Raw genomic sequence first — 17,648 nt, 5'->3', positions numbered from 1 at the left:
AGTAGACAAAAATTACAAGATTTCTTCTTCTTGCATTTTCATTCTCATTTAATAAATAAATATTTTGATGTGCTTAGACATTTTTTAGCAGAGTCAGTTTTATTAGACATTTCAAAAATACACTGAATTCTGCTGCATTTTTCTGTACATATTTGATTTGTCACTGCAAACTGGGATGATAAATAACAGAACACAGAATTTTCCACTACAGCCACCAATCCAAACCAAAATGCAGGTCAACTTTTGTTCAGCTAATTTTGCTCAGAGCCTTTCCATCTAAACCAGACTGAATGAAGGGCAGCTGTAACTATCGTTTCCCAATAGCAACACAGTCTGAACACTGTAAGGACAGTTACTCTTGAACAGTCATAGAGAACAAGATTCTACTTTTATTTGATTTTATACTCAAACTGCCTGAATTTCCAGATGGCAGAATCAGCCATCCTTTGTATTGTTCCTTTTGTGTCCTTTTTTGATGTTTTTAAATTTGCCATTTTTCCTCTCAAGCTTTCTGGTACTCAGCTGTTCTGCTTCATATACCCCAAGCTTAATTTCTGCAGCTGTGGTTCTTTTAAGATGCCACATTTGCTACAGAATTGAGGTCAGAAGTCTATTTTGTACAGTAACTGTGGCAGTGTCTGGCTAATCTTTTTTTTTTTTTTTTTTTTTTTTTTTTGACGTTGTAGCGTTAGCTATCCTCTAGGTATCATTAAGTACAGTATTAAATAATCTTGGTGTAAAACAGAATCACAGAATGGTTGAGGTTGGAAGGAACCTCTACAGATCATCTAGTCCAACTCCCTGCTCCAGCAGGGACACCCAGAGCACGGGGCACAGGGTGGCAKCCAGGCGGGTTTGGAAGATCTCCAGAGAAGGAGACTCCACAACCTCCCTGGGCAGCCTGTTCCAGGGCTCTGTCACCCTCACAGTGAAGAAGTTCTTCCTCACATGGTGGTGGAACTGCCTGTGTTTCAACTTGTACACATTTSCCCTTGTCCTGTCACTTGCCACCACTGAGAAGAGTCTGGCCCCTTTCTCCCTTCATTTTCCCCTGAGATACTTATACATATTGATCAGATCTCCTCTCAGTCTTCTCCAGCGAAAACAGGCCCACCTCACTCAGTCTCTCTTCCTCCAAGAGATGCTCCAGTCCCTTATTCATCYTTGTTGCTCTMCACTGGACCATCTCTAGAAGCTCCACATCCCTCTAGTCCTAGAGAGTCTAGAATTGCACCCAATATCCCAGGTGCGAATGAACAAAGTTTCTGAAGGCAAAATTCTATTTTACTTGCTGACTCTTTAAAAATCAAAGTCAACTTCTATAATCTTACATCAAAGCACATTGTTCAATACTTTTTGTTTTTCCGAAGAGGTAAATTTAGAATCATAGAATCATAGAATGCCGAAGGTTGGAAGGGACCTCAGAGGTCATCGAGTCCAACCCCCCTGCTYACRCAGGGTCACCTAGAGCACGTGGCACAGGGCTGCATCCAAGCGGGTTTTAAAGATCTCCAAAGARGGAGAYTCCACAACCTCTCTGGGCAGCCTGTTCCAGTGCTTTGTCACCCTCACAGTGAAGAAATGCTTCCTTAAGTTCCTGTGGAACTTCCAATGCTTCAGTTTGAAGCCATTTCCTCTAGTCCTATCACTGTCCACCACTGAAAAGAGGACACCCCCCTCCTCCTCACTGCCTCCCTTGAGGTATTTATACACGCTGATCAGGTCCCCCCTCAGCCTCCTCTTCTCCAGGCTGAACAGACCCAGCTCTCTCAGCCTTTGCTCATAGGGCAGATGTTCCAGGCCTCTGATCCTCCTGGTAGCCCTGCGCTGGACTCTCTCCAGCAGCTCCACATCCCTCTTGTACTGGGGAGCCCAGAACTGGACGCAGTACTCCAGATGTGGCCTCACCAGGGCTGAGTAGAGGGGGATGATCACCTCCCTTGACCTGCTGGAGACGCTYTTCTTAATGCACCCCAGGATCCCGTTGGCCTTCTTGGCCACCAAGGCACACTGCTGCCTCATGTTCAACTTGTCGTCCACCATGACACCCAGGTCCCTCTCTGCGGGACTGCTCTCCAGCAGGTCCACCCCTAATCTGTACTGGTGTCCAGGGTTATTCCTCCCCAAGTGCAGGACCCTGCACTTGCCCCTGTTGAACCTCATGAGGTTTCTCRCCGCCCAGTCCTCCAGTCTGTCCAGGTCCCTCTGGATGGCAGCACAGCCCTYAGGGCTATCARCTACTCCACCCAGTTTGGTATCGTSGGCAAACTTGCTGAGGGAGCACTCCAGCCCTTCATCCAGGTCGTTAATGAATAAGTTGAACAGGACCGGACCGAGAACTGACCCCTGGGGGACACCACTAAGTACAGGCCTCCAGCTGGACTCCGCACCATTGACAACCACTCTCTGCACCCTGCCATCGAGCCAATTCCTAATCCACCTCCCTGTCCACACATCTATCCCACACCTTTGGAGCTTGCCCAGGAGGATGCTGTGAGGGACAGTGTCAAAAGCCTTGCTCGAAAAAAGCCTTGCAAATTTGCAGTGTGATAGGGCATCATGGATCACTGGAGAATCTCAGAGGCCAATGGAACTCCTTTCTTCAGAAATCCTTCAGTCAAATGCAATCGAGCAGGCTTGAGCACCATAATCTCTGAACAGATGGGGCACAGGGAACAGAGCTACTGAAGTTCAGAATTCATCCCTCACGCATTATAAACAGTCCATTGCAGGGTCATAGGGAAGTCTAATTCACAAGTTATATTACAAAGTCAAATGCCATCATTAATATATAAATATATATATTTAAGTGTGTGCATGATTGCTTTTSAGGACCAGGCCCTTATACTGGGCTCCCCAGTATAAGAGGGACGTGGAGCTTCTCGAGAGGGTCCAGAGAAGGGCAACCAAGATGATTAAGGGAATGGAACATCTCCCGTACGAGGAGAGGCTGAGTGAGCTGGGCCTGTTTTCTCTGGAGAAGAGAAGACTCAGAGGGGATCTGATTAACATGTATAAGTTCAGGAAGGGAGAATGCAGGGAGGAAGGGGACAGGCTGTTTTCACTGGTGGCCAGCGATAGGACRAGGGGTAATGRCCAYAAGCTGRAGCACARGAAGTTCYGTCTCCAGGTGAGGAGGAACTTCKTTCCTGTGAGGGTGACAGAGCAGTGGAACAGGCTGCCCAGGGAGGTTGTGGAGTCTCCTTCTCTGGAGGTCTTCAAAATCCGCCTGGATGCCACCCTGTCCCACACGCTCTGGGTGTGCCTGCTTGAGCAGGAAGGTTGGACTAGATCACAGAATCACAGAATATTCAAGGTTGGAAGGGACCTCTAGAGATCATCCAGTCCAACCTTCCTRTAGTAGTCAACTACCACAGTAGTAGATGATCTCTAGAGGTCCCTTCCAACCTTGAATATTCTGTGATTCTGTGAAATACTGTGATGCACACATTTTTATTAAATTTATTTTTGCCATGTTTCAACATAGAGGAAGAAAGACATATTACTTAGAGATTACTTAGAGATTAGGTATCCTAATCCCACTGGTTTTCAATAGGAAAGTTTCATTGTCCATCCTTCCCGTCACAGCCCTCAGCCACTGAGGGCTAAAACCTGCAGCAAACCCACCCTTTACTGAATGCCATGCAAATCCAAACAGTGCTGAAGTTGTGTGTCTGACTGGAGAGACATACAAGAGACAGCCTCCCTGGTACATGAAAAAGAAGAAAAACTGCAGTGATCAGAGCTAGCAATTACCTTCAACAGAACATGGATAAASTCTCCTTCTCTGGAGATCTTCCAAGCCTACCTCAATATGACCAGGTGCCCACTACTCCAGGTGTYCTTAGTTGAGCAGAGAGGCTGGACTAGATGATCCCTTTCAACCTCAATCATTCTGTGATCAGCCAATAACATCAATCTGGTGTGGCAAACCAATTTAAATGCCTACATAGTTGAACTTTTGTTAGAAACCTCAATTTCCTGTTAWGGTAGGCACTTGTGTTTCCATTTATCTCTTTACTCAAGGTCAAGTAGTAACATTATATGGTATTTTATCATACTTAAATGGTGGGACAGTGTTTTGTAAAGAAGGAATCAGGCAGAAGGACCTGCCTTAAGAAGATCTCAGGCATCTCAGATAYTTCCTCACTTGGCAGCACACTGCCATGGCCTCACTTTTGCCATTGCTACCTAACTTGCATTCAAAACTGATCTGTAAAACTAACCTATGTCTTGTATAATAATGGTTAATAGCTAGAAAAAATAACATTCATTAAGGACAGTGTTTTTTGGTTTTTTATTTTTTATTTTAATTTGACTCATAGCTTGTAAAAACCCCTGTCCTGAATACTTCAGATGAAATTAGAAAAATATTTATATGAACAACCCTGCAAAGTTCTTTATTTATCTCTTTCAACTTCTGGCAGATATTATCTACTGGACAAGCAGGGAAACTAGTGATTTCTGAGTTTAGGTGGTACTGTGGGAGAYAAAACTTGCTTTCATGTGGCAAATCCCCAGTGCAGTAAGGAATGAAACACTAATATATTAACAGAGACAGGAAAAGAAGCATTTGGAGAGATATTTGCTACAGTAAGCTTAGCATTGAACAACCTTCTTGTAATTCACTTATTCACTTTTGTGAGTAATCTTACGAATAAGGAAGGAAGGAAGGAAGGATGCAGGAACTACAACATAGACTTGCAAGTCCTGCTCTGAACACTAAAACATCTTAATTTGACTCTGAGGAATGAAAAATACTTCTAAATATCTGTCTAGGCTTACAAATACTAAAGTTGTACCTGCACATTATAATAATGGTGGGAAGTAGCAATTCACAAACTGAATACTTGAAATACAAGTAGGTAAGCGTCATACAAGTGGCACTGAAACATGTAGCCAAGATCCAGGGAGGGGGTTATTTGCAACATCTTCCACAAAATTTTTATGACTTATGAATATTTATTTCATGGAAGAATCTTCCATATCCAAAGAAAAATTGTTACAGACAGGCTAATTAGTATTGATATGAAGATTTTCCATCTATATAATATTTTCTTCCTTTTTCTTTTTCATTTGCAGAACATGGAAAACATGTAAGCATATGTTTTCTAAGTGCCTAAACTATGAAGAGAAAAAAAACAGTGCTTTTGCAAAGAACTRGTTCATCAGCTTTTTTTTTCTAAACAAGTTTCCAGCTAACTTATTTCTATAATATTGAACTGAAAGTTTTAAAAAGTAATTCACTTTAATAAAATTCAATATATTTAGAATATAACTGTAGTAAACTATGTTCATAAAAAATATAGGTCCAAAATGATGTTTGTAGCACTGAGGTGCAACGTTTCTCTAACAGGTCATAAAAGACTCTTTTTTAGTATTCACTCTATTTTATGATAATCGATAAATAAATAAAATAGATCCAGGCATATAATCAAAACAAACATCTTGCAAAAAATGTATTAATAAGTTATTGCCTATCATGCTCATTTTCATAGTTCAGCAATTGGTTTGGTCACACTGAATTATTTTTTACTGCTTCATCACAATCTTAAAGGATATGGTAATTTTAGGTTCTCTCTGTCCTAGCACATGCTTACTTAATTCCAAAGCTTTTAAAAGAGTGTCACTGCACCACCATTCTGCACCACCATTAMATGCACTTGCAAAGCCTCATCATAGATGTTTTTCCATTTGAATATCAACTCAGCATTATAACTGACCACAGGAATCCAGACTGCTTGGAGTTTACCTTCAGCTCCTATAATTTTTTACTGTTTGTCAAGAGCATCAGATTATGTTATTGCTGTTTCAATTAAACAGTATATAACTARAAGTAGCATCAAAAATTTTCTAGAAGTATAGTGTAAGAGTCACACGAGAAGAGATATAGAGGAAACCACTGGAAAAAAAMCCTACACATTATTCATAGATGCTTTAGAAATTAGTGTTAAACAGAAATACTGTAGCAAGAAAAAGAATTCCAAAAGATAAAGCAATACAATTAAAAAATAACAGTGATATGGAATCTCTACCATGAACGAATTTTCACTTTAACAAACTATTTTTCCAGCTTTTTGCAGTACCTTTCACAATTTATAGTTATGTTTTCAAAAAGACTTTTTTTTTCTTTTCCCCTTGTAATGAAGCAATAAGGCAGATTTAGACGAGTTAAGGCTTCATCTTAGACTTCCAWGGAATTTTGGTGAAGGAAAAAATAAAAGGATGACCACAAGCAGGATAGTCACAAACCATGCGAAATAAAAGGAGAATCCAAAAGCATAGTATTCGAGAGCATCTTAAATGAAAGTTGCAGTCTTGGTAAAGAAAAATATTTGTCTGCCAATGGCCTATGTAGGGCAGTATTTCTGCATCTTGCATTTGCTTTGGAAGCAGTGAACCACTTTTACTGTGATAAGGAAAAAAAATAATTTAGAAGTGAAAAAAAATTAAAAATACAACCAATGAATTTTAAGGTTGAGGAGTCTAAATTGTATTTCACTATTGTCAGTCACCCAGTTAACAAGGGAAAAAGGGAGGTCGAGCATTAAGTTTAAAATGGATGTCTTCATTTTCAYAGTTACCTTTAGGTCCTTTGAACAACTTGATCTCTACCACGGTCTCCAGAATAGGTCTCCTGCGGCGAACATACAGTCGGACTATGGAGCCAGCCTCTTTCAGGGCCTCCACAGCTTTGCTGTGTGAGACTTCTGACACATCAACCTCATTCACTCGCAAGATGCAGTCATTGACCCTGCAAGAAGGACAGAAAAAACACAGATAGTAAATGCTTCAGCTGGTATCTTGGACTGCTCTGTCAGTTGTGTAAAATGAAACCAACACTTCACTGCAAAGTTTGCCAAACACATTCAGCGCAATGTGCCTCATATGTGAGRATGCTCAGGGAATTGGAATGATTATTGGCCCCCAAACAATGCACCTGATTTGATTTAAACCCTAGTTATTCACCTCCATCCCCTGTTCTCCTCCACAATTTGGAGCTGTATCCATTACAATGATATAAATGAATAAGAAACAGTTTGTCCACTTTGCAGAGACTTTATTGAAGTAACTTTTACTCAACGATATAATCAAGTTACAGCATCCAGGCTTCATGCTATAAAGCTATTACTGCTATGCTTGCTCTTTAGGAAAACAATTGATTTAGCTTAGTAGAGACAGAACAGTAAACATTCAAATATCTCCTTAAACCAATTTGAATCATAAAAGTACAAATGCTGTCCTACAGAAAACAGGCAATTTAAAATGGTCATTTCATACTAAATAATTTAAGTAAATATCACTGCTCATATTTTCATCACTAACAGGTCTGAGACCTGCTGTGTGGTAATACCATCTATTTTATTAAAAAAAAAAAAAAAACTACTAATGAAATTCCCTCAAAACCTTATTAAAGGCATCTACTATATTATCTTAGGATAAACTAATTTATTGACTCTCAAAATGTCCTGTTTAGGGTAGTATTCTCCCTACATTATAGATTTGTCTGGAAGGGAAATTTGTAGTCTAAGAACACTAAACCCAAATTCTAAAGCACTGGGCTAAGAGCTTAACTGCTGAACCATCTTATCTTTAGCAATGCTTGGGAAGAGGGGACACACAAGTGCCAAAAAAACGAGGTGAACTAAAACTACATTGTTCTTATGCATGCAAATTTTGTTTGCTGTGAGATGCTTGTACGTAATTTAGGTACTGAAGAAAACAGCAAATATATATGAGCGTGTTATTCTATTTGACTAAAGGGACAATCAGTGAAGAAAATAAAGGATGCTAAAATATTCCCGCTTCCCCCGTATATTTCCCTTAACATTTTATGCAAAAGATCAAATATGAAAATAACCCATTGCAGCAAGAGAAGACTTGAATAGTACATTGCTTAGGAGTCCTAGCACAGAGGGAGAATGAAGTGAGAAAAAAAATATAACATATCTCTGAGAACTTGGATTTTTGTTTTGTTCTTAAGCTGTCATTTTTATTAAGAAACTGTTTGAAACCAAAACATATTGTTTTGTCAGCCTTTTGAAGCAACATTTATAGAGCGAAAGGAAGTCCTTAGAGCAGCTTTCAACTGACAATGGTTCCATTTGGAAAGGAAAGAAAATTGAAGTGTCCTTTCTGATAAGCACTGATGTATTGCAAAATTTCCAGTTTGCATTCAWTGATCTGATCTGTTGCTTTCCTTCCCTGACAGAAGTATTAATTCTCCAAATGTATAACTGGGTGGTTTGGCTGTCAAATTAATAAGTGCTCTAATATAAATTGCTTGCTTTTAAATAATGCTTTTAAATAAATCATGAATGCATCCTGCTACCACTTCCTACTTAGACATACAGTAATTATGTCTAAGGTGCTGTTCTATCTTTCTATTGATATTGTCGTGTATCTGATTCTTGCCATGTATCTGATTCTTTTCAAATTTTGGACTCTTATTATTACCATAGCTACTGTTGGCCGTATAACACCTAATGAACAAATCAAAATCCTAACCATTGCATAGTTTTGAAGATGAAAAGGGGAAAAAATGTAAAATGCATTTATGTTGTCATATACTTTATGCCTGGCAATGATGAATATCAACATTACTACATATCCTTGTATATATAAAATTTCCTACAAAGAAACRCTCTAGTGATGCCTCCTGCTAAGAGATAAGTCCTGTACTCTACAGAGAGTCAATAAAAAACATAAAATCATACTTAACTTGCCCAAACCAGTAAGTCACATTCATCCACCTACCGAAAATGCAAAAGCCTTTGGAAGAAGATGTGTACGGCATACCAGACTTCGCATCTCAGTGTTCAAACTCTGCCATTCTAGATTTAAATGCTTTTTAAAAATATAACCRTCTTTTATAAACCATGCAAAAATTAATGCCATTACAGGATGAATATAAGAGTAACAAAATACGAAGTTTCTCCTATGCAAGCAGGATGCCAATAATTACCCTATCCAATCTGTTATGATGAGCACACACACAGTTCTACATATTCAGGTGCACCTTTCTGATCCCATAGATTATTTTCTCTCTCACAGGCAAAGAGTTTCCTGCAACTAAAAGAAGTGCAATATTCAGGAGCGTATACATATGTGCATATAAGTTTTGTTTTTCCCCTCAAAGCTATGCAGAAGGCTTTCAGGGCCCATGTTTTGCATAGCGCTGTTATTTCAAGACAGAAGCCTGTGGCAGAAGGCTTAGGACACTCTTCCCTTCTATCCAAATCTTCAGAGCAGTGTTCTCAGCAGTTTCAAGCTCTGCTCTCCTAGTTACCTACCAATACTGCAGCAACATAAACCTAAAGTAAAATAGCAAAATATGGCACTAAACCAACTAATTAAAGCACTGTTCTTTAAAGACTTCATAGCAATTTGTTCTAGACCTGCCTCTCTCCTCCTAAGCTTATAGATTTTAAGAAACCGTGCAGGCATCAGTCTAACATGGTGCCAAAGAGTCCTCAGCAATACCCTGCTGAGAAGTATTAGCCCTTGTGTGGGTCCATAAAGGAGCTAAGTTGACACCACAGCAATTGACTGTGGATATTTTGCAACTTGTGGGGCCCAAGAACTCAGGCAGGGACATGGAGATCTCTTGGGACCAGCACAACACTGAAATGTTGAACCCACAAGGCACTCTCAGGTCCTGCTCAAACCAAGGTCCACTGGCTTGAAAAAACGGGACAGATCTGTACAGAACTGGTACAATAATGATAATATTGAAAATCTTGAAGTTATCCACGCTTCATAGCTGTTATGAAGACATCTCCAATGTAATCTGTRGTCTATTAACAGGGTAGTCCTGCTTCTCAAAAAAAAAAAACTCAGTAAACTTGCTTTCCATTTATGTATCGCAGAGTAGTGACCACTAACAGATTATTTCCAAGTAAATCTCTCTTTYTCCACCATCTTTTCCAAAATGATGAAATTGATCTGGAGTTAATCTTTCAGCAAAGCTTTGCAGTCAAGATAAAAATACTGTTATTAAGGGAAGATCAGGGCAAAATTCCTTAGGTATCAGGTAGGCAAYGTAAGACAGAGGACTTGAGTTTCACTTCACTGCCTTGTTTCTGCTCTGTCTAATCACTTTCCTCAAACTTTGATAGGGCTATCAAAGAGTTGGTGCTTGCTTTCTTCTAGAAATCATGCTAACACACCACTTTCAGCAGGAAGATTAAAAGAGACAAGCTACAGGGACTAGTTATTATCCTGTTCCAAAGAAACAGATGAATCATAATATTACCTGACCCCAGGAGAATCAGTCCAGCAGGTTATGAACACAGATAGGTAGGTGTCTCTTTTTATTCATTTATTTTTAACCCTGTTATGCACCCTCTCTCACGTTAAAAAGAATTTACAATATATGAGGGTCGGGAGAGTGGAATTCTTGTTACTTCTTTCTAAGGAGAAATGCATTTTATTATTATTTTTAATCATGAATTCAGAATAAAGGCTGGGATCTCAATTTTACTACACAGCAGCCCTCAGATCTGCCATTCCAATTAGAGAAAATAGAGTTAAAACTAAATGGCAATGACATACATATACCATATGTTTGCTTAGGAAGACCCTAATACCCTTTATTCAGCTATTCACCAGGCACATCATCCAATTTCAGTAGAAAATTCACATTTACACTCACGTCCTTTTATGATATTGTAAAGCAGTACAAAGTTGCTGTTATATCTAATTTAAAAATAAGTGGATCAACCTTTACAGAAAAGATCTCATTTGCCATTTTTGGTTCTTTTTTTTGGAAACTAAAAAGCATCAAACACTTATGAAAATATATTTGAAGGTACTATCCAATCCAAATGCAACATTTGACTCTATATTTTATGAAGAAATTACAAATCATCTCACAGAACACTTACAGGTTTAAATACGCTTGATAAAAGGCATAGCTTTGGCAGAAAAAAAAAAACAGAATTTAACTGGGTTTTAGACAAACAACACAAATCTATAACAGAAAACCTTGCTGTATTTTAACAGCAATTAAAAAATGTAAAAGCAAATGTATGTTATGCATTGCCTTATTTGATGTGTCATCAAATCTAACCTATTCCTCTAGCAACAGCAGACTAGTCTGCATTCCTGAGGAGCACAAATAAGAACTAAAAATTAAATATTGCATTACTGAGAAGATGGCCTGCCTTCTTTAAAATCTTTTGCAAGTGAGACCATTCAATTACAACTCAATAGCTCAAAGAACAATACAATATAATTCTTTATTTTAGGACACCGCCTGGCACCTTAATCCCAGCAGTTCCTGTGCAGCCTTCAGAAGTCACTTGTTTTTTCATAGTCTTTTAAGAGAGGACTAAAAGCCCGCTCATTTTCCACTTTCTTTGCCTCCTGTTTTCAGTCTAAATAAACTTTCTGGAAAAGACTCTACACCTTCCTGGCTCATCTCAAAGACTGCCTAATCCCCACTGCAGCTTCTAAGCACATCAACATAAATAATACATACAAAATAAAAGCAGCTCTCTGCCTTTCCCTGGCTGCATTCGCCCTTGTCATGGGTCCCCAGAGTACAAGATGAAGACTGAAAATTCTGCACTTCACAGAGCTTGCAGGTTGCATGCATGTAAAGACAAGAACTACTCTCTTCCCCTGCATTTCTGTAAGTAAATACAAAGAGGTGGAAGTTTTCTCCACCTGTGCTGGCAAACCAGTTCCCGTGTGTCAGCTGCGTGGCGCCCCAAGGCTGCRGTGGCTGAGCTAGCAAGTGCTGCCAAGAGCAGGGTGTACTCGGCTGAGCCCAGCACCGCGCGGATGCAGCCTCGCGGCTCCACGCTTTGATTCTCGGCCCAGAGTCTTCTGAACCGACTGCATCTGGAATGCTAGGGGTGCTTTTGATTTCAATGTATACTTAGATATGACTATGATATAATGGAAACCAAGTCTGTTCTCTGGTGTACGATAGTTGTTGATGTGAGGTTGCAGAGGGAGACCTGAAGCTGCTCTAGCTGGCTTGGATTTCACTCTTTGCTGCTTTGGATCTTTGCAGTGGTTTGGGATAAAAAGAGGCATCCCTCTTTCCACCTCTAGCATGGGCCCTCTGAAATGATAGGATGCAAAAGGTGCAGCAAAAATTGCCTGCAGCAACGTGGATCCCACTCACTCTCTACGTGTCAATGCAAAGTCTCAGTTATGACTGGATTCCCTCGTTCAGGRCCTGCTAGCAAGAACCTCATGTCCCTCCTCCAGAAGGTGACAGCAGCGTGGGCTGCACAGGAAGGTAGGCAGAGGAAGTTCTCCTTCAWATACCAGTGATGAATTAGGAGGTAAAAATAGCTCCCCTAATGCAGTCAAACATTTCACACCTGCACACAGGAGTGCTTAAAGTCACAAATGTCACTTACACCTGTCCTATCACAGGACTTAAAAGCTTTAGTATAGTTCCACAATGGAGGCTAAAACCAAATTGTCAGTTTATTACTTAAATTTCAGAAAATCCTTCTGAATTTCAGCATGTGTTACTGCCCCAAATGATTGCATGTTTACCAAGATGCAATCTTACCAAGATCCTTACCAAGACCTGACCCATAACCAGCAGTAACAGCTATAGTACTGTCTATAAGGCACTTACATTTATTGTGTGCTGCTACTGCTTTCGTTACTCATGTACAAATACCATAGTCATCCCAATGAAATGTAAATGTACTAAAGGATTTGCATAATTACAACTGTATTTGGAACTCAGACAAGTGGCTGGAAACGATATCAGTAAAAATATTAACACAGAATATTCTTATCATCCACAGAATTTCTTCTTCTCTCTCCCATTTCCTTCGTGACACTAGTTTCTATTTTTGATATTAAAAGACAGAAACAGACAGCATATTGCACTATATAATTAGGAAAAGTCCCTGCAGCTTCTAGACTGTTATAAGAAAATATATTTAGAAACTTGAATATGCTTCTATTTACTCAGCATCTATCCAGGATGCATCAGCTCTTTTTTTTTTATTATTTTTTTAAAGTCTTAAGTTCAGCTAAAAGCCTTCACTCCAGGCACAGGATTAGCCAGACAGCAATTTATCTCTTGTTTAAAATACTCTGGATCCTTTTTGCATTCTATCCTAGTTCAGAGAACTTCCTGGGGTAAGGTTAGGGCCTTCCTTCAGTTAACCCTTTCTGCTGCACTGAGCARATGATGTGGCTTAAAAGCCGTGTGTTTTCACCACAATTTCAACATTTTGCTTTTACAAGGCACCCCTTTATCACTGGGTGTCTGTTTGGGAGTGCTTAGGTGCCCCTCTTGGTCAAAAATATCCATCAAGGTAACACCTGGAATGGAGGAGACTGTGAATCCAAAGAGACTTCAGGTTACATCAAACTGGCACAATGAAATCCTAAAATAGCTCAGACACTGAGAGTGGTAGGTCTAGCCTGGGAACCCAGCTAGATCCATCTTTGCATTTGTCTCCTGGGTCAATTACCTCAGGTGAAAGGCCACATTAATGCAGCTCTGCAACTTCCCATCTCCCAGCTAGCTTATTTTACTTATTAACTGAAAKAAGTACAGGAAAGAAAAAAAGAGTCATGTCCGTGCAGTGTGAGCAGCTCTCAGTCTAGATGCAACGGATTTGTTCAGCTGAACATCCCTAACCACATCCCTACCAAGTGCTGGAGAAGCCTACCTCRATTTCCAGCCCTTTTCATGACGGTACCTACCACTCTGCTGCCTGGATTATCACCTCATGGAGAAGCTAAGAGCTAAAATGTATAGGGTAAAATAGTCGTTAGCTGCAAAGGCAAATGTTAAAGTGATTTGAGGACATAAGTCAACCAATGGTCCACTTAGCCTGGTATTTCTTTCCGAACGCAGTCAACAACAGTTGGGAAAGAAATAGGTAATATTTACCCATGACACTCTTCCAGCTGCTGATGATTTATGGCTCTGTATAACTTTGATTTACACTGAATAAACTACTGCACTCAATAAAATGGAATCATTTCATTCTAATACCCTTTAAATTAAAATARAAGGTTAGACAATCAAGGGAAACAAAAATCAAAACTACCAGCTGCCRTCTTATTATCCAATATCACCTCCTAGAAAAACGTTTTGCAACCTTTCTATCTCTGTTTCCATCAGTGAAGCTGTTCTGCTTTGTATAATGTAATGYTCTTAAACTGCAATTGAAATATTTCATTATTCAGGAAAAATATCCTCAGTACAACTAGAAACTCTGCTTCTCACCCTGGCTTGATGAAATACTTAAGAATCTTGCAGAAACTGTAACACTATTAGAAGCTAATGCAGGTGCAGGTAGGATTAACACAGGTCAATATTCAGGACATTCATCCGTGACTTAGGAAACCTCCAGTTCACAGCCTTTACCTGCATCTCCAAGGGGTACTCTCACCACTGGGTTCTCTGACTCACTTAATAATTATTTGTTTTACAAGGACTTTGGGAGGAAACACAGATAGACATTTCTCTCAGCACCCCTCTGTTTGAATGGTCTAATTATGCTTTAGGAAGATGAGGGCAAGCTCGCCTAGGGAGGAAAGTAAAAAACAGGTCCCCTTCAGAGGTGGGCTGAAAGGGAGTGATTTTTCCACAGAAATTAAAAAAAAAAGAAAAAATAGAAGCCTTGATTTACCCCTTTCCTGCTAAAAAGCAATTTGGAGCTAATGTTGCCTCAAAAAAAAAAGTTTGCTCRGCTTTAGTGGGGTATTCTGAAGTCTTTTTAGACCTGAAATTTGTAGAGAGCAAGTTTTAATGCAGGCAGTGCTGTATTGACAAATGCTCACAGGCATTAAAAAAAGCTTATTAAATTATTACAAATCAAATAAACTGCATAACTTAAATTGCTGCATATATTGAAAACTAAAAAAAAAATACTAATGCCTAATGTACTAAGCTTCAAAACGTCAAATTACTGATTCCAAAAAGAAGCTTGGCAAGTAAGTAATCTCAGTTAATTCTCAGCTGTAAAAGTGAATTTCTTACTCAAATTTCATAGTACTGCATGTAAACCATGACTTGACCTTTTCACTGTTATTTGCAGCTGTATAAAATCTCAAGTTTTATAAATGCTATGAATTGCTCATCACATGTGACTTGGGATTACTTAAAATTTACTCATCATGCGCTCCTGGACCATGGCTATCGAGCTGCAGGAACTAAAAGCGATTGCAAATTCCACAACACCTCCAAATACCATTGTTTACACTGTCATATTAGGAAAAAGAACACAGTTAAACTTTCCCATATATCTGCCCCAAGGTAAGCTGAGGGAGCAGAGGGTTTTTGCTACAACAGGGATCATTCTGGATCTGTCTGCTCAAATTGGRAGATGTTAGGGATGCTCCACAGAGGAGCCCACCTCAGACACCTGCCAGTGTGGACTGAGGAAGGGAGCAAAAAATGACCTTAAGAGCTTGTTTAACAGCTCAAAGAACACCCTCACCTTGTTGCCAACACTATGGGAAGGAGAAACAGTCATTACCTAATGGCAGCTCATATCATAGGGTGTAGCTTCATGGAGGAGGAGTAGCTAACACCCATCTGATTTGCACACAGGCTGCAGAGAAAGTCTTTGGAAATGTGAAGTCTAAATACATATAGATTTTTTTTTCCTTCTTCTTCCTTTGACCTAAATCGTGTGTATCCTTACTGGCTTTTGGAGGCCTAGGCACTTTAAATCATTTGCAGCAAAGATGACTCTCGTGGCACCAAGCCTTGGTCACTGCTTAGCTGATGTAACCCAAAGCAAATTTACCTTCCCATGCTAGACAGGCCTCATCTTGGACATCTCCTGCACATCTTTCCAGATCTCACTTCATATGTTATTCTCTAAAAAATACACCCAAGCTAAGATAAAACTCTGTCCCCCACAAAACACGTAATCATCAGCTCCAGAAGGGCTGGGACATGCAGTGAAGCCCCAAGGCTCATAGCAGGCTCCAGCACCTCACGCCCACTGAAGAAGATGGGGTTTTACTTATCAGATCAAGGAAATCAGGTGCAAGTTCACTAAAAACATGGCGTTTGGGGACAGGGTATCCCAGACTGTGGCACACGGGGAAGCCACCTCATGAAGTGAGCAAATGCCAAGGAGCTGCTAGGCCCCATGAAAGCAAGGCTTTTTTTTTGATGTTTAAATGACTGTTTCTGATGGGTTTTGGTAAGCTGAGGGAGAAGGCGCCGCAGAGSAAGGCAACGGTTAAGTTAAGTCACGCCAGTGCCTGGAGGGAGGAGGGAGACGAGGGGCGGCAGGAGGCAGCGGAGCAAGCCCAAGGAGCAGAGCCAGGTTTTTCCCATAGGAGCTGCTCCTCTCTTCCTTCACGTGTGTCCCCCCTTTCCCAGCGTCCTTTCCCACGAGCGAGCGTTGCCCCTGCTCTGCTGCCRCCCTCGGCGCTTACCACATCTTCCCATTCCTCCGGCCGCGCTCCGGCGCTGCCCCGYGGTCCTTGGCCCCTCTGCTCCAGCCACCCCGGTGGCCACGGGAGGACTTCCCTGCCTGCCACCCGTGCCTCCAGCRGCGGTGAGAAGGAGGAGGGAAGGGAGCTTAGAAGCTGTGGGGCGTTGCGAGAGGCAGCGGAGGGAAAGGAAGAGGAATAAACACACGCACGCACAAAAAGAAAGAAAAGAAAACAAGCCGTGTGAACRCCGCGAGGCTCCTCCCCGTGCTGCCCGGCCCGCGTGGGTGTGCGAGCRCGCAGGGAGGCAGAGCCATCCCCGCTTGCCAGGCGGCCACAATGCCAGGGCAGGTGGCCCCAGGCTGGGCCAAGAGGGCGGCTTGGCTTTCTCGGCCACCCTGGCCACTTGGGTSCTGTCCCCCGGCTTGCCTTGGGTTGTGGTGCGTAAGGAGCATCTAGGTGGAAACATCCACCCGGGCCGACATAGCTGTGCCTGAATTCAGGTTTGTGTGGGAAAACCAGTTGGGACGGATAAGGCAGGAGGCGCCGCCGGTGTTTTGACAAGCGCTGCCGAGGGGCTTGGCAAAGACGAGCCGGGTCGTGTGGCGCAGCAGCCCCTCAGCCTGATCCACGGCACGGCAGCCGTCCCGATAGTCCTTCCAGCAATGGGGAGGCTTCAGCGCCGCGGGAGGAAAGCACTGCCAAAGCCAAGGGCGAACCCCCAGCGCCATCCTGCTTCCCTGGCTCCTGTGCYGGCAAGTGGGGAACACTCCCTTCAGCTCCGGTTTGTCTGAGGAAAGCTACTCCAGACAGAGGTGTAGYGATAAAATGCAAGAGGGTAGAGACAGTTCCTCATTCATTAGGAAAAAAGAGGCACTTTGGAGCATCAGCACTGCCATGTTACCTGACGGATATTCAGCATAGAGATGGCTGCAGCATGAAGYAGCATGGACTTCAGGCGGCTGGAAAAACCATCCTGCTTTTCATCCCGAGGGGCTCAGAGCAACGTGTGGGATTGCAGCACACGAGCAGGGCGTCCACGCTGGTASTTGCACAACCTGCAACCTGGGGCTGCAGAGGTGGAGCAGGGAAGGCAGGATCGGCGCTGCGCGATTCCGCTGGAGTCTGCGAGCAAGTCCAGGTGCTTATTCCAACCACAGCCAAGAGTTTTGCCAGCACATGGAATGACAGACTCTGTATCCCCATACACTAGTGTTGCAAGTTTTGGCAAAAAGTTGATCCAACTTCCCAATTTTTTT

At 41.5% G+C, this 17,648-nt stretch overlaps 1 protein-coding gene across 1 annotated transcript in view; it reads right to left on the bottom strand.

Moving 5' to 3' along the window:
* Positions 1–17,648, bottom strand: part of DLG2 (discs large MAGUK scaffold protein 2) — a 597,632-nt gene that overhangs the window by 294,531 nt on the left and 285,453 nt on the right. Inside the window, exon 6 of the mRNA XM_026034918.1 lies at positions 6,585–6,754. Coding sequence (XP_025890703.1) covers positions 6,585–6,754 — 170 coding nt within the window. The remainder of the gene's footprint in view (positions 1–6,584; positions 6,755–17,648) is intronic.

The sequence above is a fragment of the Nothoprocta perdicaria genome, unplaced genomic scaffold (assembly GCF_003342845.1).
Source record: "Nothoprocta perdicaria isolate Ctin4 unplaced genomic scaffold, notPer1 scaffold_152, whole genome shotgun sequence".
Taxonomy (NCBI): domain Eukaryota; kingdom Metazoa; phylum Chordata; class Aves; order Tinamiformes; family Tinamidae; genus Nothoprocta; species Nothoprocta perdicaria.
Note: the sequence above shows the minus strand (reverse complement) of the source record. Positions and strands in the feature narration are given on the sequence as shown.